At 39.4% G+C, this 27,705-nt stretch overlaps 3 protein-coding genes across 4 annotated transcripts in view; all 3 read left to right on the plus strand.

Annotated features, from left to right (window-relative positions):
- Positions 1-10,792, plus strand: part of LOC135750709 (uncharacterized) — a 28,045-nt gene extending 17,253 nt beyond the window's left edge. Inside the window, exon 7 of the mRNA XM_073814571.1 lies at positions 9,515-10,792. Coding sequence (XP_073670672.1) covers positions 9,515-10,509 — 995 coding nt within the window. The 3' untranslated portion in view covers positions 10,510-10,792. The remainder of the gene's footprint in view (positions 1-9,514) is intronic.
- A 3,132-nt stretch (positions 10,793-13,924) lies between these two features.
- LOC135750656 (uncharacterized) lies at positions 13,925-20,467 on the plus strand. The gene is made up of 2 exons (XM_065269618.2): positions 13,925-14,260; positions 15,834-20,467. The coding sequence occupies exons 1-2, from the start codon at positions 14,038-14,040 to the stop codon at positions 17,114-17,116; spliced, it is 1,506 nt and encodes a 501-aa protein (XP_065125690.1). The 5' UTR covers positions 13,925-14,037; the 3' UTR covers positions 17,117-20,467.
- Positions 20,468-21,624: 1,157 nt separating this feature from the next.
- LOC135752316 (uncharacterized) lies at positions 21,625-27,540 on the plus strand. Of its 2 annotated transcripts, XR_012336601.1 has the most exons (3): positions 21,625-21,988; positions 23,248-24,573; positions 27,047-27,540. XR_012336601.1 is itself a non-coding variant. In XM_073814518.1 (2 exons), exons 1-2 carry the CDS (start codon positions 21,715-21,717, stop codon positions 24,498-24,500), a joined length of 1,527 nt encoding a protein of 508 aa, XP_073670619.1. In that variant the 5' UTR covers positions 21,625-21,714; the 3' UTR covers positions 24,501-24,686. The 2 variants fall into 2 exon arrangements, 1 of the variants encoding a protein (XP_073670619.1); XM_073814518.1 differs by lacking the exon at positions 27,047-27,540 and having other exon boundaries at positions 23,248-24,686.
- The last annotated feature ends 165 nt before the right edge of the window (positions 27,541-27,705 follow it).

The following is a 27,705-nucleotide window of genomic DNA, read 5'->3' on the forward strand; positions in this document are numbered from 1 at the left end:
ATATTACTTTTCTGAAGTAACGAGTAAAGTTAGGCATTACTTTATAAATGTACACATTAATATTTGAGTTACTTTAAAAAAAAAGAATAATAATGCAAGTAACTTCCAGTTTAATTAATTAGAATAAAAAAAATCAGTAAATTAAACGGAATGTAGTCACGTAGAATAACGCAGTCTATGCGTGCGCGCCTGAGCAGGAACAGTGAGAGTCAGAAACAGAGATGGCAGGCTAGAGCTTGAAATCTTTCCGATAGAAATATGATATTTCTGAATGAAGAACTTCTCAGTCATAAAAAAACACCTGCAAGGCCTGAAAGAGATCAAACCTCAGCCAAGTAAGAAAAAGTAATGCATAAGTAACTTAAAAGTAATGTAAGTATTACTTTCCATGAAAAGTAACTAAGTAACGCAATTAGTTACTTTTTGGGGGAGCAACTAAATATTGTGGTGCATAACTTTTAAAAGTAACTTTCCCCCAACACTGCTTACTGACATTGTTAGATGTCCAAATATCAACGTGTCATCTACAATCAATCCCGAAAATGATGATTTTGTTGGTTTATTTTTTTTCTGGTTAGGGCCCCATTTGGAGTTCTGGTTAGTGTTACAAGCACCTGTGGTTGGGGCGTGTTTAACGTCGTTTTGCGAGGCACAGACCGAATGGCAAATGATGTCAGTACCATGATCCAAAAGCTAATGAAGAAGTCTGCTCCCAAAGTGCACCCGCACAATGCTTGATACAACATAAATGTATTACATAACGTGGATCTATTTGCACAACATATAAGACTTAAACTAAGTTATGTACTAGACAGAAAGTTTAACTCGCGTTGTGGATGATCACCATCATAAAAGCACGCTTTACAGTCTTTTGTGTCCCCAGAGGGCTTATGTGAAGTTTTAGCTCAAAATTTCCCACCGATAATTAATTTTAGCACGTTAAAATTGCCACTTTGTAGGTGTTTCCCTTTCGAGGAACTCGAGCTGTGTCGCCATAGCAATGCTTTCGGGGAACGCCTCGGTGTGACTAATCTGAAGCACGTGTAAAACATAAACAATGATGAGATAATTGTATACTGACCGTGATGCCGTGCGGACCAGGGGTAAAAGAAGGCATCCCACACAAACACACTCACTTTTAGTGCCTCAGCATGTAACTACGTGTATGTTTGCGTAAATCTGAAGTATGTTTAAGAATTTCAAGTATGTTTATCTCCCTGTCAGCGCAATATCACAGACAAGGATACACATGTATATGTGTCTTCGAGCGCAGCACGCACAGTTGGCTTTTGGGGAAACTGGCTGTGTGCACTGTGAGCATTCCCGTGCACGTGTTGCGCTCCAGCTCCGGATATCTCAGGCTCGCGCCCTCACGGATCCGGTCCCGTTTCTGTCGAGGTATAGCGGTGACTGCACTCGTGCGTGCAGGCGGCGGTATCCCCGCCTACACCCGTGACATCTGTCTTTCGCTCTCTAGGAAGCTTCGTAGCGGCGGTTGCACTCGTGGGAGTCGCCATATGATTTCCCTCTCTCTCTCTTTCTCGCCGGATCGGGAAGGCGCCCTGCGTGAGAGCAATATATTTTCAGCTGTCTATCTCCGGAGAGATGGATCATCTTCATAATCCGCCTACTGTTTAAGGCTAAACGTGCAGTTTCCACATGAAGCCTCCTCTTTTTACAGTATGAACGTATTATATATACATACGTTTTTACACCTGTATGTGTAGGCTATGTATGTATATCTGCCTGTCACAGCCTGCATGAGCTGTTTGTCATTGTTTGATGAGTCAAACAGTGATTTTTTGTCTATGCAGTGTATTGCTTGTACAGCTGTGCACAGCATTTATTCTCCTGATCGGCCGCTGGCGCGCCATAATTCAGATAATGATTTTGTGTGTTAAGATTCGAGACCCTCATCTGCTGAGGCGGGTGACGTCTTCGTTCGTGGTACTCACTTTCTTATTGAATCAAAGCAGCTCTCACCTCATTTATGGTGCCTGCTTCCCTTTGGTGTGTAGTACGACAGGCAGCCGCAATTAACCTTCACCTGCATACAGCTGGCTCCAGTAGTGGAGCATGGCTAAATTCTTGTGCAGGAGGCTGTAGAACCTCCACATGAGAGAAATGACAGCTTACAGCCTTTACTTTATTGTTCCAAAAGAAGGGGACTTGTAATCGTTCAGTGATGCGGCTCAGTTCTATGCTGTGACTGAAACCGATTGTGATGCAATCAGATCCGAGGACTGATTCCTTACATTAGAGCTTATGTCTCCATTCAACATGGGAGGGTTTTCCCCGAGGGGAAACCCATCTCGCATGATCAAAGTTACGCACCGTTGTTTGCGTGCTTTGGGAACAGGAAGAAAGCCATGGCTTCTGTCCCAAGGTCCTGTGTTGGGTGTGCGTTGTCGATGTGTGACACTGATAACAGACGCGTCCCTCACAGGTTGTTGTGATTATGGAAAGCCAAAAGAATCAAAATCGCTGAAACTCATCATCGGATATGGCACTGAAATTGCCTTGGAAATGATGGTGGTATGGGTTGGACTCCCATTTCCTTCCAGACCTGAGAAGCCATCATGTACTTGTCCAGATAGACATCACATCAGTGGTTGATCAATAAATTATTAAGGAGATCTGCTATCAAAATCATGCATCGTTGCCTGCGTGCTCTGGTGGTGTGGAGAAAACCTTGGTTTCCATTCTAAGGCCTGTTTTTGGGTGCGTGCTACTGGTGTGACACTGACAACAGACGCACTCCCCACAGGTTGGAGTACAGTATGGAAGGCCGAGACGTCCAAAACTACACTACATTATTGATTTTGGGATAATGGCATTGTGTTCTCTGGACAAACTGTGCTCGTTGACGACAATTTAGATCCCAGGCCACTTGAATATGGCAGATGCCCTGTATGGCAACACCCATTGCTGGGGAGTTGAGACTCCAGCCAGATGTGGTGAACCCCATTTGGAGAGGATTTGGACGTGCAGAGGTAGATCTGTTTGCGTCTCAGGACCGCACACACTGCCCAATGTGGCTTTCTTTTTTCCACAATCACTCTGCCACAAAAGTTCTGGAGGAAGCTTGCCAGAGATATGGCCTATCGGTTTGGCCTCTAAGGGGGCCAGGCTCGTAGGCTCAGGTCTCCCAACTGAGGTTGTGGAGACCATATTTTACTTCTGTCAAACCCAGTTAACTGCCCTGTTTATGTGGTGCTGAGGTTTCTGTAGGAGCAATTCCCTGCTGGTTTAACTCCTTCCACTCTTAAGGTTTAGGTGGCAGCAGTCTCTGCCTACCATACTCCTCTGGAAGGATGTCATGCTCTCAACTGAGGTTGTGGAGACCATATGATTACTCCAGAGCTCCCCCAGGAGCTTAGGCACTAAGTTGAGAAACTTCCCCTCATGGTGTTCAGCTCACCTGACAGACTCAGTCAACTGTCCTGTTTATGTAGTACTGAAGTTTCTGCAGGAGCAATTCTCTGCTGGCTGGCTGGCTGGCTGGCTTACTTCCTTCCACTCTTAAGGTCTAGGTGGCAGCAGTCTCTGCCTACCATACTCCTCTGGAAGGATGTCATGCTCTCAACTGAGGTTGTGGAGACTATATGATTACTCCAGAGATCCCCCAGAAGCTTAGGCACTAAGTGGAGAAACTTCCCCTCATGGTGTTCAGCTCACCTGACAGACCCAGTCAACTGCCCTGTTTATGTGGTACTGAGGTTTCTGCTGGAGCAATTCTCTGCTGGCTTAATTCCTTCCACTCTTAAGGCTTAGGTGGCAGCAGTTTCTGCCTCTACCATACTCCTTCTAGAAGGACCCCATATCTCGTCTGGACAATCCTCAAGAGAGCTTCATGTCCTTAAGTGGAGAATATTTCACCTATTGGTGTTTAACTCCTCTTACAAACCCAGTCAACTGCCCTGTTTATGTGGTACTGAGGTTTCTGCAGCAGCAATTCTCTGCTGGCTTAACTCCTTCCACCCTTAAGGTCTAGGTGGCAGCAGTCTCTGCCTACCATGCTCCTTTGGAAGGACCTCATGCTCCCAAATGAGGTTGTGGGAACCAGATGATTACTTCAGAGCTCCCTCAACGAGGAAGCTTATGCCCTAAAGTAGAGAAATTTCATCTTTCGGTGCTCAGCTCACCTGACAGACCCAGTCAACTGCCCCTTGACGTGGTACTGAGGTTTCTGCAGGAGCAATTATCTGCTGGGTTAACTCCTTCCACCCTAAGGTTTAGGTGGCAGCAGTCTCTGCCTACCATACTCCTTTGGAAGAATGTCATGCTACCAACTGAGGTTGTGGAGACCGTATCATTACTCCACCTTTAAAGTATAGGTGGCAGCAGTTTCTGCCTACCATACTATTCTGGACTCTCTGAGGGCAGACTACATACCACGCCACCTGAATGTGGCAGATGCCCCTTCGAGACAACAGACATATCCGATAGGAGTGGAGACTTCATCTAGATGTGGTGAACCACATCTGGAAAAGGTTTGGATGCACAGAGGTAGATTTGTTTGCATCCCAGGACACCACACTTTGCCCACTGTGGTTTTCCATGGTACAGGCGTGGCCGAGGCTACGTCTGTATGCCTCCCCCCCCCCCCCCCGTTTTGTTTGTCCCTCCACAGGGAAACTTTATTCCCTTAAGTGGGAAATTTTCACCTCTTGGTTATCAGCTCATCTGACAGACCCAGTTTACTGCCCTGTCGACGTAGTTCTGAGGTTTCTGCAGGAGCGTTTCTGAGTTTACTCCTTCCATCATTAAGGTTTAACGGCAGCAGTTTCTGCCTACCATACTGTTGTGGAAGGCTCATCAGTGGGTAGACACCCATAAGTGGCTCGCTTTCCTTGTGGCACTCGGGTGCCTACTTGGGACCTAGCGGACATGATGGAAGGGCTCTCGTTGGCTCCGTTCGAGCCACTTGAGACTTCGCCAGATAGGTTTCTGGCCCAAGGTGCTGAACTATGTGCCGAGGCCCATTGTTCTGCAGGCCCTCTGTCTTCCCCCCTTCAGGAGCACGGACCAGGAAAAGCTGAATTTGGTGTGTCCTGTGCGAGCACTGGATACATATGTTTACAGGACTGCTCAGTGGAGGAGTCCGAGCAGTTATTTGTGTGCTTTGGTTCACCCAGAAAAGGTTTACCGGTGACCAAGCAGACTTTGTGCAGATGGATGGTGGATGCTATCTCACTGGCTTATGAACATCAGGGTATACCCTCACCCGTCGCTGTGAGTGCCCACTCTACTCGGGGTATGGCTGCCACTGAGGCCTTAGGGACTTTCCCCAAAGCGTTGCTATGGCGACCTCGAAAGCGAACGTCTCAGGTTACGTATGTAACCCTGGTTCCCTGAGAAGGGAACGAGACGCTGCGTCTCCATGCCATACTCCCTGCATCCCTGCAGGCATTTGCTTCGGCACTTGTAGCGAGTGTGTTTGTGTGGGATGCCGCCTTATACCCCTGGTCCGCACAGCATCACGGTCAGTATACAATTATCTCATCATTGTTTATGTTTTACACGTGCTTCAGATTAGTCATGCCGAGGCGTTCCCCGAAAGCGTTGCTATGGCGACGCAGCGTCTCGTTCCCTTCTCAGGGAACCAGGGTTACATACGTAACCTGAGACGTTTTTTGGGGGGTGTCCTTTAAAATGCAATTGAACAGATGAAATGCAACTGATGCCCACAATGGTGGTTTGTTGAAATAGAAATTCAATTGTGCTGTTAATTATTTTTTTAACTCTTTATTTCTCTCTGAACTAAATGACATTGCCATGATTGTATAGTTCAGAAAGTTTTCTAAGTTGATAGCAACACTGGGGACCCAATTATAGCACTTAAACATGGGAAAAGTAAGTTTACCATGCCATGACCCCTTTAACATCCTTTGCAACAAATAATGTGTTTGATAAACACTGTTGCTTTGGTAGTTTTTGTATGGTGGTTTTCATTGGTTTTATTATTGATTATACACTGGTACTATATGTTACACTGGACTATTGTTTCCACAAATATATTTTGTCTCACAAAGCACTAAGAAGCACTGAAAGTTTTGTGTCTTGGTTAGGTTTTCAGCTGTGCTTTTGCTAAAATTATAATAACAAACCCCACACAATAAGTTAAGTTTGTTGTAGGCCAAGGCTTATTAAAAGTAATAAGCAGAGAGTATGTCATCTTAGATAAGAAGTGTCTGATGTAACTATATAAATATGGAATCAGAGACGTTGGGGATAGTCTTATATAAAGTAATTTTTTTTGGCACCTGGAAACCTTTGCTTCTGAGTTTTTCTTATAAAGAAATAAATTAAGACAAAGACAAGACATTTTACCACTTCACTGCAAAGACCTCAAAGTAAAAACAAGAGTCAAACTGCCCAACTAAAGAGACCACTGATCACCATAATTGTGACCAAATAATTTCAAAATAAAGTCAGTCCACTTTGTCAGTTGATTTAATCTAAGGCAAGGGCTGGAAGTTAGTTGTATAGGGGTGTGCATTGGCACTGCCCTCACAATTCAATTCAATTACGATTCACTAGGTAACGATTCAATACAATTCGATTCTACGATGCATTGCGATGCATCAGAATTCTACTGTACACAACAAGGCAAATTTTTAATAAGTCAAGTAGTAAACTCAAGTGCAACTATTCTCAACAAAAACGAAAGCTGACCAGGGCTCGCAAAATTTTAAAATCCCTGGTAGCCCTTCGGGCAGACACTCTTTAATTTTTGGTAGCCCGAAATGAATATAAGTAACCAGAATAAAAAAATACACTGTTTAATGTAGAATATTGATAAATCCTGGATTTCCATGTAAGCCAAATATTCCTGCCCATCCCAGCTAACAATTTGGTTCCCAAAACGTTCCCCTATTTTCCAAGGTTTTTGGTTAGCCAGGAATGTTTTCTTTAAGAAAATAAACATTCCCCTAATGTTATTTTTAGGTTATTTTAACGTTCCCCTAACGTTAGTATATGTTAATTGTTATATTACTGAAATATTATATGAATGTATTATAACACAGGTTATTTTTTTATAAAAAATACCTCAACACATCACACATTGTATTTAGATAACATGGTATTTTATCAAATATATAAACAACCACTGACTTTAACACAATATAGAAGACTTAAAGCAGATATTTATTAAAAAGGAATAAACATAATTCCCTTTATGTTCCCCTAATGTTAGACTCTGAGGTAAAACGAAATAACAAACACACATTCTATTCGCTTTAGGTAAACATATCTTACCACTGCTGTTTAGTCACCTATCAGCTTGTAACATCATACTCTCAATAGCCTAGACGTAAATCACTCAAACATATTTTCCTTCTCACATATTTAAGTTACTAACTGAAGAAAGAAAAAAAATACGATAAAACAATGTTAGTCTATGAGGTAAAAATGAAATTACGTTATTTTATTAAATGACTTGAGTTCGCACAAGCAGGCGCTCCTGAAGAATCTAGCCGGTAGACGCGCATGCAGAGGGTCGCGCGCATATATCAGACGTGCACATTAGAGGATGAGTTTATTTATGCTTTCACTTCATTTCCTGACAGTTTCACTTGGTACGTGAGGATAATGACTGACAAGAGGACACCGAAATACATACACTATAATTACCTAACTAAATCTGAGACAAAGCAAAAACATTAAAATATTATTTCCTACCCAAGATAGCCCGACGGGCAGGGTGGAGATACATTTTGGTAGCCCGACAGGAATTCACAATAGAAACGAGAAGTCGGGCTAGCGATTTTGCGAGCCCTGCCCGAGATGAGAATTTTACACATAGAGTAATTAAGTCTTGTTTCCCATTAACTTCATAGAATCCGAAATGTGCCCATATGTCCACTTTCCATGGAAAGGGGTGCGTTTTTATTTACCCGTCTATCACGGTCATCTCCAGAAAATAAACAGTGACATAATCGATTATGGCATTTGCTGCATCGATGCTGAATCGTGCATGCCCGCATTGCGATGCATTGCCGAATCGATTATTATTGACACCCCTATAGTTGTAGTTCTTGTTTCTCTTCAGAGATTCTGCTCATTTTCAGATGTCTTGAATAATCAAATAATCATCACTCGAATTATCACTTAGGTGTCTTATTAACTCTAACATTGCTTCAGTGTTACTTTAGCTCGTTAGCTGGTTATACTTGTTTATACCACGGGTCTGTTGAATGCTGTATTCTGATTGGCACCAGAGGTATGTTTGTAATAACCTTGGTATAAGTGGAATAATTGACTCCGGTCCTTTGAATTATTTGAAAATAATGCACACCCGCGGAGTTACGGCACTCCGCTTTGCTTCGTGCTGCATTGCACCTTGGGTGTGCATTATCTTCTTATAATTCAATGGCCCATCGTCAATTATTCTTTACATAAACACTGAGCCGGTGTTAATTTAACACTGTGGATTTTGTTGATACAGACTTTTAATTCATCCTTCTTTTGGGAAAAATGCCCTATTTGGATGGTAATTGTTTCTTATGTGATGTCTGTAAAATAAATTTGCATACATACTCAGCGATAAAACATATGTTTGGATGAACATAAATTTGCAGAGAACATTCATCCATGCAGTCCATGTGTCTGTAGCATATGGTTTTAAAGTACAGCAAGACAGTTTCGAGAGTAGCCAGTTGATGCAACCCCTCCAGAGCGGCTGATGACGACACAACTCTTTGTGATTGGTCGCCTCACAAATGACAACGATCATGTGCGTTTCAAGTAATCCATCCTTCAGTTTAACTAATGAACATTATAAATTCATGTTTTTAACAGGTAATACTCGTTTATATAGCTGAATGTCATTGTTGTGAATCAGACTTGTTTTTCTTTTTCCTTTATACTAAATTTCCCACAATCCTCTGCAGACTGCATCACCGATTTTCAGTATACTTGATTACCCATAATTCCCAGATGAGACCTCATTTCCTTTCTTTGTTCTTTTGTATTGGTGAGGTGTTGGTGTGAAGATGGGCACTCAACCTGAGTTAAGTCGCATTTGTCGACTGCATACGTCATCTATTTCACGTTCTGAATAGATAAACCTCGATGACATATGCAGTCACCGAATGCGACTTTCAAAGGACCCACCCGAAATCCTGGCTAGGACGTGTCTGGGAAAAATGGCACGTATGGTCACCCTAACTTTTCATCATTTCAGATATGAATGTGTTAAAAATGCTTGCAAAGAAAGTCGCCCCGGACTATATTTTGAAAACCCCTGGTCTTAAACAATGTGCAGTTCATTTTCATTGATCCTCTTTTATAAACTCAATCGGATGGGAATACATTTCCACACTGCTTGGGAATTTTTAAATGGGTGGTCAGACAAAAACGTAGATATTATGTATTCGGGTGGCAATAAAATCATAAACTACTCCCTGTAAATGTTGAAAATACTTTACGTCCCCATGAGAAAGAATTACCGTCCAAATAGGGCTTGAGAGTGAAAAGAGGATTTTAATTTTTATCATGTTTCTTTCAGATGTGAAGAGTGAATCATTTTTGGATGGAGAAATAACGTCCTCAACATCAGAAGAGAGACTGACAGCACAAACTCAAGAGAAGAAACATCATTCAGAAGAGCACAGAGAGAAGAAGAAGAAGAAGAAGAAGAAGTTTCACTGTAAACAGTGTGGGAAGGGTTTTGCCTTCTTATCTCAGCTAAAAATTCACATGAGGACACACAGTGATGAAAAGCCTTTCTACTGCACTGAATGTGGCAAATATTTTTGCAGAAAACAAACTCTTCGTGTTCATCAGAAAATTCACACAGGAGAAAAACCATACGAGTGTCCTCACTGTGAGAAGAGATTCAGCCACAAACCTTATCTGAAGGCACATGTGCTTATACACACCAATGAGAGACTGTATCAGTGCAGTGAATGTGAAAAAACCTTTAAGTATTTAGGTTCATTAAAAAAACACCAGAAAATTCACTCTGAGGAGAAACGCTATCAATGTTCACACTGTGATAAAGTTTTCAGTCATGAATCTCATCTGATAATCCATGAGAGAGTTCACACTGGAGAGAAACCTCATCGCTGTTATGTCTGTGGGAAGAGTTTCAGTCAACATTACAATTTAGTGAAACACCTGAGAACTCATACAGGTGAAAAACCTTACAAATGCTTTCAGTGTGAGAAGACGTTTACTCATTCATTTTCCTTAAAAACCCATAAGAGAATTCATACTGGAGAGAAACCTTACCACTGTAGTGTTTGTGGGAAGAATTTTAATCAACGTGAAAATTTAGTGAGACATCAGAGAATTCATACAGGTGAAAAACCTTACAAATGCTCTCAGTGTGAGAAGACGTTTAATCATTCAAGTATCCTAAAAGTCCATGAGAGAGTTCATACGGGAGAGAAACCTTACGTCTGCTCGATCTGTGAAGAGAGATTTGCTTCTTCCAGAAGTCTTCAGCATCATCAGAAGAAAAAACATACTGAAGAACTAACTACACTGAAATCATCATAGTTCCTTAAAGATATTTGACATGAATGTTTAACACACTAGAAAAAAAACAATTGTTTTCTATAAATGACATTAAATGAGGTTATTTGCACCACAAAAAAGATAAAAAAATTGAACACTGTTGAATTTTCCCTCTTTTGCCCAGGTCGACCAATGAGATCTGATCATAACGTCACATTCCCAGAGCCGCTGGTGTATCTCAAAAGAGTGAGAAGTTGCGGTACAGCACACAAAACTGTATTTACAGCGCATGATGCAATCAAATCATTGAGACATTAACAAAACTTTCAAAGTGATCGAAGGACATCCTGAAATACAAATGAAAACGATCAAAATACAGTTTCAACTCTTGTATCAATCTAATGAACTCCCCCTGCTCTTCTCGTTCCTGAAGAATGAAGCGTAACCAATAACGAACATTCTAATGGTTTTATTGGGAATTTTATTGGTTCTAATGGAATATGGCCCAAAACACACTACAGTGTAGTGGTTTTAATGGTAAAAGCTAATGGTTCCTATTGGTATTTTAACGGAAACCATTAGAATTTTCTGTAATGGTTTTATTGTTTTTTTCAGCAGGGGTACACAGAGTCGTAGTTGAATGACAAGGGGAAATATCGCATTCATATTCACAGGCGATTAATCCGTGATTATGAATGCGATATTTCCCCGCTTATCAGTGAGCTACGGCTCTGTGTAGTAAATGCCGCTCCATCTGAAAGCAGCTGATGGTTATTTATTACTACTCCAGGAACGGCTTTACTGAAGAGATGCACATGACAATCGCATGCGATTAATTGTGCAGCCTAATGTCATGAGAATGTTGTGATGTCCACTGTCAGCGTTTGGTAGAATAACACCTCCTCATTTTAGTCAGAGCATCGGAAATACAACTAAGATTGTTCAATAAAACATCTTTATTTTAATCAAATCACTTTGTCTCTGTTGATTTAAAGTATTAACTGACAACAGAACTAATATTAGCATAGCATAACGTACTGAGTTTATTCTTTAAATACCAAAATCACTTCCCTTGACATTGTACTAAACATGAAGTATAAACATAACAGCAAAATGTTCCCAGATAGCCAGCAACCATTAATGTTAAAAACTGTTGATTTTTGATTGTTTGTTGCATTAAATTAATACCACATTTGCAACCTCCGTTAGTGTAAAAAAATTACATTTCAACAAACCACCATTATGGTGATCAATGTTTGCTTTAGAGGGGCTTTTGACTTTTAATTTCAAGCTATGACCTGTTTCTTGTTTGTGTGAATGTTAGATGTTACATTCTATCGTATACATATACACACAAACATAACACAAAGCTAAAGTGTAAAAATAAGTCTTTAAACTGGTTTTAAAAACATCCAGTGATGTAGAGACCCTAATGCACAAAGGTAGGCTGTTCCAGAGCTTTGGGGCGGCTACAGAGAAAGCTCAATCACCTTTTGATTTGCAAGGAAAACGAGGGACAGAGAAAAGTAACTGATCACAGGATCTTAATGACCTAACAGTTGTGTATGGCTTAATAAGATCAGAAATATAATCCGGAGCCAATGTGTGCAATGCTTTGTATGTGAATAGAACAGGGATGGGCAACTTCGGTCCTGGAGGGCCGGTGTCCAGCAGAGTTTAGCTCCAACCATAATAAAACACACCTGAAGCAGCCAATTAAGGTCTTATAGGCATACTTGAAACTTTTAGGCAGGTGTGCTGAGGCAAGATGGAGCTAAACTCTGCAGGACACCGGCCCTCCAGGATCGAAGTGGCCCATCCCTGGAATAGAACGATCTTGAAGTCAACTTTAAATTTAATGGAGAGCCAATGCAATGGGGCAAGGACATATGATCACTTTTTCTAGTTCCTGTCAGGAATCTGGCTGCCGAGTTCTGAACCATCTGTAACAGATACAGTGTAGATTGAGGTAAGCCAACATAAAGTGAATTGTAGTAGTCCAGTCGAGAAGACATAAGTGTGTGGATCACAATTTCAAGGTCTTTGCTAGAAAGAAAGTGATTTCCTTTTGCTACGGATCTGAGTTGAAAAAAGCTACTCCTTTACAACTGCATTTATGTGCTTGTCAAATTGGAAAATGGGGTCAAAATAGACACCAAGATTTTTTGCATGATTGTGCAGGTTTTACTTAAAGAACCTGAGTTGTTCGTAGCAGCAGGACTCAGTAGAAGCACTTCGGTTGTGAGTTATTTGTCATCCAGGACTTTACTTTAGACATGAGAAGAGATGATCGAAGGAAAACTCATTGCCTTGTTTGATTGGAAAATATACTTGAAGGTCGGCAACGCAACAATGATGAGTATTTACAGAGGTTAATAACTTTTCAAAAGAATGGCGTGATCGTCAAATGCCACCTCAGATCTAAAGAATCAGGATAGCAGAAGAACCATAATCAATAGAAACCAAAATGTCATTTGTGACCTTCAGTATTGCTGATTCAGTGCTATGCAATGATCTTAAACCAGACTGAAATGAGTCTTGAATATTAAAGGTATCCAGGTACAAAGGTGCGGTGTCCCAGACACGGATTAGACTAGTCCTAGACCTGTCCAAACTGAAAACAACTTGCACAGACATCTTAAAATTCATCAGTGCACTTTGTTTTGCCTCAAAATGCACACAAGTAATGTTTTTAGTAAGGCATGTTAGTTATATTTGACAATTTAACTATGGTCTAGTCCTGGTTTAAGCTAATCTGTATCCGAGAAATGGTGGTTTCCCGGACAGGGCTTCTCCTAGTCCCAGACTAAAATGGATGTTTGAGCTGCCTTAATTTCAAAACACCTCATAAATAACTCAGTTAAAACACATCCATCAATCTAGAAGAATTGTAGAAAACAAATAAACAATCTTTAAAAGTGCAGTGAACCACAGCAGAATCACTGCTGTTAAATGTGCACTGCTGCTGTTTGAGTCTCACCAACAAGTGTTAAAGCATGACACTAAAACAGTATTCAAAATACACTTTATTTTATCCATTTATGCAGTTAATGAATCAATTAAGTTTATTGTACAAGTGTGTATTATTGAAGACACTTGATGATAATGAGCTCCATTACACACAGCAAAGAATAGTGGCGGTAATGCTCTACATAAGATTGCGACCCGCCAATAAGCACAAAGAAGGTAATACTTCTAAGGAGTGAACGGCCATTAAACGGGAAGAAAAAGCAGCATGACAAAGAAAACAGCTATGCGTTTACATCAGTTTTATTTTGTGATTGTTGATTTTCTATAATCATTTTATTAAGTGTAAACAGAGTCTTGTCTCTGTGTATTTTAGTGTTGATGATGAGAGATGAATGAAGTGTTGAGTGTCTTCTCTCTCCAGTACAGCAGGAGGCGCTCTGCAGCTCTTTAGTCCACAGATAAACCCACTAAAGAAAGAAAGAAAGAAAGAAAAGAGCTTGCGTGTGATGTGTTTGTGTATCCTCAGTGTTTTTCTCTCGTGAGTGTTTTATTGAGTGTAAACAGAGTCTTGTCTCTGTGTATTTTAGTGTTGATGATGAGATGGATGTGATGTGCTGTAAATCAGGAACTGATCAGGGTTTACAGGATGAGGAATCTACTGATCAAACCTCCACAGAGTCTCTGGATTCTGTCTGGAACGCTGGAGAACAGCAGCAGATCCTGCAGACCAAACTCAACATGTGTTCAGTCAAACTGGAGGACAGTGCAAACCAAACTGAGATGAAAAGAGAAACCACAGCCGAGGAAGATCACACTGAGGAAGGTGATGACAATCATAATGAAGATGATTTTTTCCTTCAGGTTTCCTTCTTTACAGTTTTCTTACATGACATTTGGGTGTTGTTATGTGGTTGCTTTAGTGCCTGGCATGGTTGCCATGCGGTTGCTAAGTGGTTTTACGGGTGTTGCTATGCAGTTGCTAGTAGTGGTGTACCGGATCTCAGCTGATCCATGATCTGTACGGATCACCATCCACAGTTTGGATCGCATGCGATTGGAGGATTACAAAAGGCTTGCAAATATTGACACTCAAGTGATTTTAAACAGTTTAATTGCAAAGAGGCGCTAAAGTGAGCAGTTTTCTCTGCGCACAGACTTACATGTGGTTGAATTTGAATGTGAGAGAGTTGTGCTACTGTGTCTCCATACTGTAGTCGATTAAAATACATTTGATAAACAGAGCAATGAAAAACAACATCATTTTGATTTTATGTGGAGCAACTGTTTATGCTGCATCATCTTCCTGAAACAAACAATCCAAGACAAAGACAAAAACGCTTCTGTAGCTCTAAAAAATAGTTACTATATTTAATTCATACAATAATGTCAATATTATTTTTGTTTGGATTCTATTTCTGTACCTAATGTTAATTTTTAAACATACTTATAGCTCCCATAACACCCACATATTTGATATTAATCTGGAGTACCTATAGAGTAGTATTACATCCTTTATATCTGAGAGTCTTTAGTTTTATCAGATTTATAAAAGACAGATCAGCTCTGGTGATTTGTTTCCGATAACGTACAAAGTTATAAACTACGGGAGGAGTGAGTCACGAGTGATGCAACACTGTATACAACACTAAATAACTTTTTAAAAGGTTAAATTTATTGACCTAAATGTTTCTAACAAAATTTCGCTCTGAGCTATGACCCATCAAAGTTACGATTGGGAAGATTACCGGTTTCACGGTTAACCACGATAAAATTAGGATTATCGTTTAAAATGTAATTATCATTAAAACCGTGTTTGATTACCATTTTGAAAACTTGCGGTAAATCCTGTCCAGCCAGAATCAGTTTGACGCAGGCCCGCACATGCAACATAGTTTTTTGCACAAGGCGGCATTTAGGGGGTAATGTATGCATTGTATTCATTCACGGTAAACTTGTTAGACAGATTTTTTTACCACAGAAATAATTTCAGGGACATGAATATTAAATTGTGATAAAACTTGTTCAAATGTTTTCAGTGTGTGTATCAGTTCTTTTTGAACATTTCCTTCTCATTTTAACAAAACAATGATAATATTGATAACCGTGATAACTTTGGTCACTATAATCATAATATGAAGTTTTCATACCATCCCATCCCTACCCCATCTACTCCATGCAGTCGATGTGCATCTCTCCATTGCTAGGAAATAAATGACTTCTTGGTTGTGTGCAATGTAAAGACGCAGCTTTAGAGTTGATAACTGTTATGACCCCATTAGCAGCTATAACTGAATGTAAAAAAAACATACAGAATCTCAGTTTAACTTCTTGTTTCTGTGTAAGTGGTTGGTGGAATGTAAATCATAAAAGATTTCTAATGTTGTTGTGTTTTTCAGATGTGAAGAGTGATTCATGTTGTGAAGGAGAAATAACGTCCTCAACATCACAAGAGCGATGGTCAGCACAAACTCATTTCAGCATCACCGGTGGAGAGACATTGAGCTCACAGAGACATTTAGAGAGAAAACACACAGAACAGAAACTCTTCACCTGCACCAGATCTGAGATCAGCTTTAATACCTTACAAGAGAAGAAACTTCATTCAGAAGAACACAAAGAGACGAAGAAGCAGTTTGACTGTGAGAAAAGGGATGAAAAGTCTTTCTATTGCAGTGATTGTGGCTATTCATTCAGCACCAAACACAATCTTGATGTTCATCAGAGAATTCACACAGGAGAAAAACCATACGAGTGTCCTCACTGTGAGATGAGATTCAGACACAAACATCACCTGAAGGCACATGTGCTTATACACACCAAAGAGAGACCGCATCTGTGCAGTGAATGTGGAAAAACCTTTAGAGATTCATGGTCATTAAAATCACACCAGAATTTTCACACTGAAGAGAAACTCCATCAATGTTCACACTGTGATAAACGTTACTGTCAGAAATCTCATCTGATAGCCCATGAGAGAATTCACACTGGAGAGAAACCTTACGTCTGTAGTGTTTGTGCAAAGAGTTTTAATCAACGTGAACATATAATGAGACACCTGAGAACTCATACAGGTGAAAAACCTTACAAATGCTCTCAGTGTGAGAAGACGTTTGCTCAGTCAGGTCACTTAAAAGCTCATCAGAGAGTTCACACTGGAGAGAAACCTTACGTCTGCTCTCAATGTGGAAAGAGCTTCTCACATCACAGTGCCTTCAGACATCATCAGATAGTTCACACTGGAGAGAAATCTCATCACTGTAATGTCTGCGAGAAGAGTTTTAATCAACGTAGCAATTTAGTGAAACACCAGAGAACTCATACAGGTGAAAAACCTTTCAAATGCTCTTATTGTGAGAGAACTTTTGCTCAGTCTGGTAACTTACAAATCCATGAGAGAGTTCACACTGGAGAGAAACCTTACGTCTGCTCTCAGTGTGGTAAGAGCTTCTTTAATCAAACTTCTTTCAACTATCATCAGAGAACTCATACAGGTGAAAAACCTTATAAATGCTCTCAGTGTGAGAAGATGTTTACTAAGTCAAGTAACTTAAAAATCCATGAGAGAATTCACACTGGAGAGAAACCTTACGTCTGCTCGATCTGTGGAGAGAGATTCACTAAAGTAGGACATTTAAAGACTCATCAGAAGAAACACACTGAAGAACAAACTGATCTGTGAAATACACTTTTTCACCCAATTACTAATAGTTTATATATAAATTATTATTTGTATATTCATTTTAATATTTTTATTAATTGTAAATCTTATTAATTTTAGCTTTTACTTTTTACATACTTTTTTTTATCAAAGTTGAAACCGTAAACATTACTTAATGCACCATGAACTAACATGAATAACTGTACTGAGTCAAGAATGCTGAAAACTATAGCTATATTGTTCATTGTTTGTTCATGTTAGATAATGCATTTACTAATGTTAACAAATACAACCTTATTGTAAAGTGTTACAGAATTGTTTATTTCATATTATTTAGTAGAGATAAACAAAAACTAATCTGGATCCGCTCCAACCTAAAAGTTATAGGCCAATATCTAAACTGCCATTCATGTCAAAAATCTTAGAAAAAGTTGTAACTGAGCAACTCACCCTTTTTCTAGAGAAACATGGTTTATTTGACAAATTCCAGTCTGGCTTTCGTAAAAACCATTCCACAGAAACAGCATTACTAAAAATCCAGAGTGATATTATGATGTCGGCTGATTCTAAGGAATACACAGTGATGGTTTTATTAGACCTCTCATCAGCTTTCGACAATATTGATCATAATATTATGATAAATAGACTTCGTGATTTGGTTGGTATGTCTGGATCAGTTCTAAAATGGTTTTCATCTTACCTGTCCAGCAGAAGCTTTAGTGTCTACGTGAATCAGATTATGTCTGAAACTGCTGAATTATCGTGTGGTGTTCCTCAGGGTTCTGTCTTGGGTCCCATTCTCTTTCTCCTTTACATATTTCCTTTAGGTCAGATAATTAGCCAGTTTAGTGATATATCCTACCATCTATGACCTGAGTTCTTCAAATTATCATCTCTAATCCACTGTCTGACTAGTATCAAACAGTGGTTATGTAGGAACTTTTTGCTTCTAAATTCTGACAAAACAGAAACACTAATTATCGCCCCTGAGAGCAAAATTCCAAATGTAATACAACATATTAATGACTTAGGCTCGTCTGTCAAATCGAGCCTCAGGAGCTTAGGTGTTGTGTTTGAGTCAGCTATGTCCTTGGAGCTCCACACGAAACATTTAGTGAGAAACTGTTTCTTTCAATTGAGGAATATTTCGAAATTAAGATCTTTTGTGACTAAGGGTGAGTTGGAGATGATCATTCATGCGTTCATCTCCTTTCGTTTAGACTACTGGAACAGTCTTTTTACTTGTTTGAGTAAGAAGGACCTTTATCGTTTACAGGCTGTCCAGAACTCCGCGGCAAGGCTTTTGGTCCACATTAAGAAAAGAGAGCACATCACACCGATCTTAGTAACACTCCACTGGTTACCGGTCCAGTATAGGATACATTTTAAAATTCTGGTTCTCACTTTAAGGGGCTTACATGGCCAAGCCCCTAACTACATCACTGATTTGATACAGCCTTACACTCCAATTCGAAGCCTTAGGTCACTAGATCAGAACCTATAAGTCGCTTCCCGTACTCATTTTAAAACTAGAGGGGATCAGTCATTTAAGGCGGTTGCTCCTAGGCTTAGGAACGCTTTGCCTCTTTTTTTTGCACTGTGCGAATTCAGTTGATTCTTTTAAAAAACAACTGAAGACTCTGCTCTTCAAACAGGCTTTTGGTTAGTCTGAGGTTTTTATGGTTGTTTGTTGTGTTTGTTGATTCTATCTTGTATTCTGTAGAAGGTTTTTAAATGTTTTTGTATTATATTTTATTGTAAAGCACTTTGTGATTTTTATCTGTGAAAAGTGCTATATAAATAAATTTTACTTACTTTACTTACAAATAATCTGTGGTTTGTCTTCCAGACTCACAGCTCTAATATAGCATGCATGAATATAAACCTTGACCGACCAACAGTCAAACTTGTGTACTATTCACAAAATATGTCTGTAACCATAGTGACAGATGTAAATTTAATGACTCTACCTTTATCAACAAGTACTTTACCATGGAGGCAGTTCTGAGGTGTTATTTTATGCGCAATGTTGCAATTAAAACCAATGCAATAACACTCAGATGGATATATTACACAAGAACATTCACTGTTGGATGTAGACATTGTAAGGTTTTTATACCAAATGGGTCAGCTTAGTTCAAGATGTGACTCAGATAAAACACTAGGCATACATTTAGTGCAGCAAAACGTACATTTTCTTTATTCTTCAAAAGATATGGGAAAAGGGAATATGGAAAAACTGCAACTCGGGTATCTCTTCTCTTAAGTTCCTTTTCCTGGCTTCGGATCACATCTGGAGGGAAGGCAAAAAAGATGTATAATCAGTCCAAGTGTTCAGACTACTCACATCCTTCACTGTGTCTTTGTTCTTCGGGGCTTGGTTTGGTGAGCACTGCTTCGATGCCGGCCTGCACAACATGCCACATCCAACACACTCTTCCCCTGTTCACCTTTCCTGTGTTCTCTCTTATGTGGCTGTTGATTGAGCCTAACTGCCTGCAGCTGACGCTCTCTGTCAGAAGGGAAACTGAGCACAGGGTGTTAGGGCAGCTATCCCTGGTCCTGAACATCTCTGGGTGGCACTGATGATACTCTCCATGGTGCTGAAGGTGACATGCTTCCTCATGGCCCCCACAACATCTATTAAAATATTATAATGTAGCACAGCTATTGTAAAGGGAGATATAAAGCCATTCGCCGACTTCTCCATTGAGTCTACATTAACACTGTAGCTGCATCCCAAAACTCTAAATTGCTGCCTTCTGAGACAGTATTCCAATGCAGGACGGCATCAAGGCATGTCCGAATTCAGTGTTAGGTTTACTTCTTGACTCTTAAGATACCTCCGTCGTTCTGTCCCACAATTATATGCGTGTGTGCAGATGGGGAATGTGATTGATCGAGCCTGGTCGATTTTGAAAAAATAAAATGGCGGCCAAGAAAGTGGCCGGAGCACAAATTTAGTTTAACTAAATGTATATTTTAACTTTTTACACCTTTTAATTGCATTTCTAGCGAGAAATTAGTATTGTAGTTTTCAAATATGTGATGAATTTTCACAAAGGCGCTCTCTGTTTATTTTTCAAGCACTCTGCCTATGAAGTGCATCCGAAAGCGTTTCTCTGAGCTGCCTTCATGTTTCCGAAGTCGTTGCTCATGAGGCAGCGAGGCCAACGTTCCATTATGGTTCCCATTTGGTTATTTTTCTGCCATGTGTGTGTTTACTACTTCTGCTATGTTATCCCTCCATTTTTTGGGAGGGATTACGTGAAAACATCAGTAAATACATTGTATTCCTTTAATAGTGCACAAGTCTGATGCAAGGGCGCCGCTTATGTATGTTAAAGTCGCAATGAAAGTAAAATAAAAAACTGTAATTTGTTTTGTAATATTGTGGTATTTTTTACAAATGATTTATCTGTGAGCTTTATTAATTTTTAAAAATTCATGTGCCCTCATAATCTTTAATCAAAAATAAAATATCTCCTCCCCTCCTATAAACGATCTCTCTTTACTTCCGGTCATAATGTATGGCACGTGGGCGGGGTCCGGGAGAGTATCGCTGCAATTAGCAACACGACCCAACTTCAAATGATCCAATCAGATCTCAATGGACAAATTCATATCCAGCCCTGCCTTATTTCATTTCAGAGGCAGGTTTTACTCGGATACACGTCACCACGGGGAAAAATAGAAATCATACAAAAGAGTTTGCTTTCGAATTGCTTTTGCGGCACTTTAATGTCATCCATCTATCGGTTCTTGTGGTGTAGCATGAAGTCGAAAACGTGTAAATTAGCCCTATTAGTAATGTTCCTATGTTTTTTTCTCTGTGGATAAATAAACATGTCCTTACAGTTTCACTGGAAAAATTTTAACGCAGTCGCAGTGAATAAATTATTTGCGTGTATTTTTGAATATGGCTACTTCTGCATAAAATCTGCACTACGACAAAAGGTTAGGGGGAAACAGTGTTATATAAAAGATGAAAATAAATACATGACATCCCATGACACGATTTCTGTTTTTTGAGAGTGTGATTATTAGGTTTGTAACAAAATGAGATCAAGTAAATGATGACAGAATTTTCATTTTTGCTTGAAAATAGAACGATCTGCTAACGTTGCCTTAACGTTCTGATAACATTCCCCTAAACTCTATGCTGTGATATGCCTGAATGTAAATAATCAAATTAAAAACAATGTGTTAATCAATGTTTATTGTTCAGACAACATCAACTTGAGCTTATTTTTAATTAAAAAAAATATTTTTTTAATCACCCAGAAACTATAGAACATGTATTAAAAAAAATATGAAAAAGAAAGGTTAAAACACGTCGAAGAAGTTAAAAACACGGGTGTTAAATCATTCAATTTGATAAATCTTTTGAAAGAATATGCAGAACAAAGTAGAATCTATGATGAATGTCACCTGCTTACTAGTGCTTCACACTCCAGTCCAGTAGGTGGCGGTAAATGCACCAAAAGTTGGTTTGTCATCCGCCATAAAAAGTCAATAGAAGAAGAGATCTCGTGTGATGTGTTTGTGTATCCTCAGTGTTTTTCTCTCTTGAGTGTAAACAGAGTCTTGTCTCTGTGTATTTTAGTGTTGATAAGGAGATGGATGTGATGTGCTGTAAATCAGGAACTGATCAGGGCTTACAGGATGAGGAATCTACTGATCAAACCTCCACAGAGTCTCTGGATTCTGTCTGGAACGCTGGAGAACAGCAGCAGATCCTGCAGACCAAATTCAACATGTGTTCAGTCAAACTCATCGACTGCAAGAACCTCATGATGAAGATCAAAACTGAGCCAACAGAAATAAAAACTGAACCTACAGCAGATGAATATGAAGAAAAACATAATGATGGTCATGATTTTTTTCTCTCAGGTATGTCTCCTCGGTCATCGTTGTATTTTTATTCTTAAAGGTCCCGTTCTTCCTGTGTTTGTGAAGCTTTGATTGTGTTTATGGTGTGCAATATAATATGCGTTCATGCTTCACATGTAAAAAACGCATTATTACTGACTGTAAGAATCTAAAAGATGTACCTTTCCCACACCCACTAGTTAACTTGTAAGCAAACCAAATATATATCTATATATCCTGTTTAATTCACATTATATGTTCACATGGTTTTGATAATCCTTTTCATAGTGGCATCTTCTCTAATCATATATTTTGATGACAAGCTCATCCTGTCTTTAAGGTTAAATACAATGCATATTATAGAAATGTTATGTGTCTGGTTTTTCTATTGTATAACACACTGTTTGTTTTCTGGCCTGTTCAGTTAAAGTTTTCCCCAGTGATTAATGATCTTACATTTGCTATGTTTGGAAAATATCCTTTGGTTAATTGTGGTCGGGGCAAGGATGATATTTTGGGAATATGTGTCAGACCCTACTTCCCTGTTTTTAGTATCACTTCCCCTTATGTAGGTTGAACACAAAGCTGTCTTAATTAATCATACGATTATTGGCTAGACGGATTCGTCAATGTTTTGATCACAAGATTGTGCCAGACAACCCAGGTGACTAATGTTTCCTTTTTGCATCCTATATAATGTGAAGGATGTCTAATAAAATTTTGTCTATGATGGAAACTGCATCTCGGTGTCAGTGTCTTTCATGGTCCTCTGATATCAGATTTCTCTGCTGCTCACCTCAGATCCTCACCTAACATCCTAGGTACCGAACTTGAAAGAAAATCTCATACTCCTAGACCTGCTTAGAATTAGATTCTAACACTGACGTATTCCTGTGCGCGGAGTTTAGTTAAACACTCTTGGTTTGACGTCATTCAACCGGGAAGTAGAGGGCTGTAGTCCAAACCGGCCGTTTGCTGTAGGCTTTGAAGGTGGTCACACAACAAACTCCCTATGTAACGTTACAATAGTCAATTTTTCCTTACGATTGCACAATCCAGACAGAATGATAAAACTGAATAACAAAAAGGCGGCTGCCTTTCTGAAGAGACATCAAAACACAGTTTTCGTTATCAATTACAGTAGTAAGATTGGCTGTGGTCGGCATACATACTCGTGAACTTTTGTTTTACTTTAAAAATAAAAGACATGAACAAGACAGGACAAAACCCTTACAAAGTAAATCATAAGACATTTCTAATGCTGTTGTGTTTTTCTTCAGATGTGAAGAGTGATTCATGTTGTGAAGGAGAAATAACGTCCTCAACATCAAAAGAGCGATGGACAGCACAAACTCATTTCAGCACCACCGGTGGAGAGACATTGAGCTCACAGAGACATTTAGAGGGAAAACACACAGAAGAGAAACTCTTCACCTGCACCAGATCTGAGATCAGCTTTAATACCTTACAAGAGAAGAAACTTCATTCAGAAGAGCACAGAGAGAAGTCGTCGTCGTTTCACTGTCAGCAGTGTGGGAAGAATTTTGACTCCTTATCTTATCTAAAACTTCACATGAGGACACACAGTCATGAAAAGTCTTTCTGCTGCACTGAATGTGGCAAATATTTCCGCAGAAAACAAACTCTTCGTGTTCATCAGAAAATTCACACAGGAGAAAAACCATACGAGTGTCCTCACTGTGAGAAGAGATTCAACCACAAACCTTATCTGAAGGCACATGCGCTTATACACACCAATGAGAGACCGTATCAGTGCAGTGAATGTGGAAAAACCTTTAGGTATTCGTGTTCATTAAAATTACACCAGAATATTCACTCTGAAGAGAAACGCCATCAATGTTCACACTGTGATAAAAGTTTCGGTCAGAAATCTCAGCTGAAAGCTCATGAGAGATCTTACACTGGAAAGAAACCTTACGTCTGTAGTGTTTGTGCCAAGAGTTTCAGTCAACGTTCCAATTTAGTGAAACACCTGAGAACTCATACAGGTGAAAAACCTTACAAATGCTCTCAGTGTGGGAAGAGGTTTGCTCATTCAGGTAACTTAAAAATCCATGAGAGAGTTCACACTGGAGAGAAACCTCATCACTGTGGTGTTTGTGGGAAGAGTTTTCATCACCGTGACAATTTGGTGTCACATCTGAGAACTCATACAGGTGAAAAACCTTACAAATGCTCTCAGTGTGAGAAGACGTTTACTCAGTCAGGTAACTTAAAAGCCCATGAGAGACTTCATACTGGAGAGAAACCTTACGTCTGCTCGATCTGTGGAAAGAGCTTTGCTGGTCTAAGTACTTTTAAAGCCCATGAGAGACTTCACACTGGAGAGAAGCCTTATGTCTGCTCTCACTGTGGCAAGAGCTTCTCTGATCCGTCTCATTTCAGTGTTCATCAGAGAGTTCACATTGGAGAGAAACTTTATGTCTGCTCGATCTGTGGAGAGAGATTCACTAATGCAGGACCTTTTAAGAGTCATCAGAAGAAACATGCTGAAGAACAAACTGATCTGTAAAGTAGACTTTGTCTCCCTCGATGAGTTTGCAGCCCTGTGAACAAAGACACAATATATATAGTGGCAAGAAAAAGTATGTGAACGTTTTGGAATTTCATAGTTTTCTGAATAAATTTGTCATAAAATGTGATCTGATCTTCATCTAAGTTAAGGGTATTGACAAACATAACCAGTGACCCCCAAACAGAATGAGATTTTTAATTTATATGAGATGAGATTTTTATATTTGAATAATAGTAGTTATATTTATTAATGAATAAATATTACTAGTATTATTCAACTATTATTTTAATGTACATTAAAAAAGCACTATGTAAAAAAATAAAATAAATTTGTAATGCGTTAAATAGAATACGCTCTTAACCCCTCCACTTTAGCCACGCTTCCGCACATCCGCACTACCATCCATGTGACGTGCACGTTACGTCCTGTTTGCTCCTGTATAGCAGTGCATACACGAAAGTAAAAAGTTGGAGACGAAACTCACAAACTAGTAGTAAAACTATAATTATAAATTATATAAAGCTTATTGTTTCAAGCTTAGATAATCACTGTTAATGCTGGGCTGTAAACTAAAAGAAGCTCATATATTACATATAGAGGGGGTGGGACAACCACATAGCTGATGATGATTGGCTTAATTTCCATCGTTAGCCAACCAGAGGCAGAGTTCTGCTCTTCTCAAGAGCAGCGGATGCTGCTGTGCCCCATCTTCTTAAAGCACTGACAGGCACCCGCTCCTCGCGCAGCAATCCCTCCGAATCGCACACACCGCCGACAAGGCAAGTACAACAAGCTCAAAGGTAACGGTCGCAAACATGAAGTATAATAAGCACTACTTTTCCCTTCAGTTGGAATAGTATAACTTTTGAATAGATTATGATAGAGAAAAACGTTTTGTGACCACTCAAGCCGAAAGTATACTCGGGACGTCCGCGTATGCGCGCCGTCCGCATGACGTCATTTTCGTCATCAGGAGGGTCCGCGGACGGCCGCGCGGACCGTCCGCGTGCAGCCCAAAATTTGAGACCGCGCGGACAGTGCGCGTACAGTCCGCGTACGACAGCGCATGCGCGTGAAAATATTTAGACAGGACACTCCACTATAAACAATTATACAAAGGAAATAGACAGCATTTGCACACACACTATCGTTTTTCTTCTTGACCTTTTACTTCTTCCAAGAACAGAAAGCTGTGGAGCATGTTTGTTTGATTCCTGTTCTTTGTTGTCTTCTTGTTTGTTCTAAACTGTGTTTGCAATGGTGGATCAGTTACTTTTCTTCACCTATCCTAATGTTTTAATGTACTGTAAATGTCACCAAATCAGTGCTGCCCTGACAGCCTGTTAGACTAATAATTTGAATAAGAAATCATTTGTATTGCGTATAGTGTCGAACGCGGCCATCCGCGTGTAGCCGCGGGGACTATACCCGGAAAGCTGCGCGGACGCGTGCGCGCGCGAGCCGGACGCGCACGCGGAAAAAAAGTATACCTGGCCCTTCAGGGCCAGAGTTATACACTTTCAAATACAGATTTTGGAAAAAAACTCAAAAAGCGCCTATTTATTATTATGTTTATTAGAGTACTGACAACACATACAACCATGTTTAGCACTTTCAACAGTGTTTTATGTAATTTCAAAGGGTTTCCTGTAAAATGATACCAAACTTTTGTATGTGCACCTCTGCATGTGGGTATGGGAAGCTTTTGAAATTGGGTAGGCCTCAAAATAGCCTTGGAGTGTAAGAGGTTAATGGCTCTAATTTCAAGGTTGATATAAACGAGGACAAATAAAGCCACCATCCAGTCCAATCCCGAAACCAATGCAGTGCTCCAGCTATGCCTTCCCCAAGAAAAAACATATTAGAAAGAATAATGCATTTACCCTGTAAAACAGACGAGGGACTAAGAATAAGTTACCATCAGATAGGATATTTTGCAGACATATGGAAGAAGAATGAAGCGCATTAGAGCCCGAAGATAAAAAAACAAAGAGATAAAGGCGTATTTATACATATCTCTTGAAAGCCTTCCACATGGACTGTGATGTCAACAACAGCAAATTCAGACCTGCCAACTTGTTTATAAGCACTGTAAAACAATTTGTATGGGGTTTTGTCCGTTTATACGTAGTAGCAGCACATTTTTATTGTTTAATATTAAAATATTTCCCAATATTACTGAAAGCATAAATTGACCACAAATGTAAAAGTTCAACCAGTTAAGTAAGGAATATCCCACAGAAAATTTATTATAGCATGTTAAAATTGCCACTTTGTAGGTATGAGCAAAAATGAAATCCAAACACTGATCGCTATAATGGTGGTTTGTTGAAATTGAAACTCAATTGTGCTGTCAATTATATTTCTCTCTCTCTCTCTCTTTCTGCACTAAATGCAGATTAAGGGGTTGTATTGTTATAATAAGATTTGATTTCGATATCACAAAAAAAGTGTAATATGAATGACCTATTTTTTCCACATGCTTTCAGAGAATGGTTTACCAAAACCAAATTACTGGGTTGTTCTTTTTTCATGTTTTCTAGGTTGATAGAAGCACTGGAGACCCAATTATAGCACTTAAACATGGAAATCGGCAAACATGGAAAACGTCAGAGTTAAAAGTTGCAATCTTTCACTTTTGCCTCTCTATCCCTGTGATGCTCCTGTGAAATCCAACAGTGCTGTAAAAATCCATATAGCCTTATAGGTTAAAAAAAGTTCACACAAATCTATGGTATTAATCAGAACCACACCGAGACATCAACAATCAGCTTTGAAACTCAACAATGGTGACAATCAACAACAAAGCTTTATGCTGCAATGCATGTTGGGTACAGGGTTGTATAAAATTCATTCATAACTCCAAGCATGCATTGTAACATGACAAAATTATGATTTTTTTTACCATTTACTTGCCACCGTTGTTAAGATTTGTATGAGAAGTGTTGGGAGACATCAGCACTTGAAACACTTGTTGCCACAGGACTGATGCATTACAGCAGTCTTAATCAGAACAGTGTCTGCATAAAGCATTACATTTACATGCTGCTTACTCATGATTTTATGTTTTAAAATAAAGTTGAAAGTATATCATATATACAATTCAGACAACCTAATTAGTTTTTCCTCTACATCAAGTAATGAACAGCGGTCCTGATAAATCACTGTTGCAATTGTTAAAAGTAAAGAGTTGGTTAAGTGA

The sequence above is a fragment of the Paramisgurnus dabryanus genome, chromosome 4 (assembly GCF_030506205.2).
Source record: "Paramisgurnus dabryanus chromosome 4, PD_genome_1.1, whole genome shotgun sequence".
Classification (NCBI taxonomy): Eukaryota; Metazoa; Chordata; class Actinopteri; order Cypriniformes; family Cobitidae; genus Paramisgurnus; species Paramisgurnus dabryanus.

What these genes read in the sequence shown, in the direction of transcription:
- LOC135750656 (XM_065269618.2), top strand. Translation starts at nt 14,038, where the DNA reads ATGGATGTGATGTGCTGTAAATCAGGAACTGATCAGGGTTTACAGGAT. An exon ending in GGAAGATCACACTGAGGAAG is followed by an intron (nt 14,261 to 15,833) that starts GTGATGACAATC and finishes TGTGTTTTTCAG; the next exon opens with ATGTGAAGAGTGATTCATGT.
- LOC135752316 (XM_073814518.1), top strand. Translation starts at nt 21,715, where the DNA reads ATGGATGTGATGTGCTGTAAATCAGGAACTGATCAGGGCTTACAGGAT. An exon ending in TCATGATTTTTTTCTCTCAG is followed by an intron (nt 21,989 to 23,247) that starts GTATGTCTCCTC and finishes GTTTTTCTTCAG; the next exon opens with ATGTGAAGAGTGATTCATGT.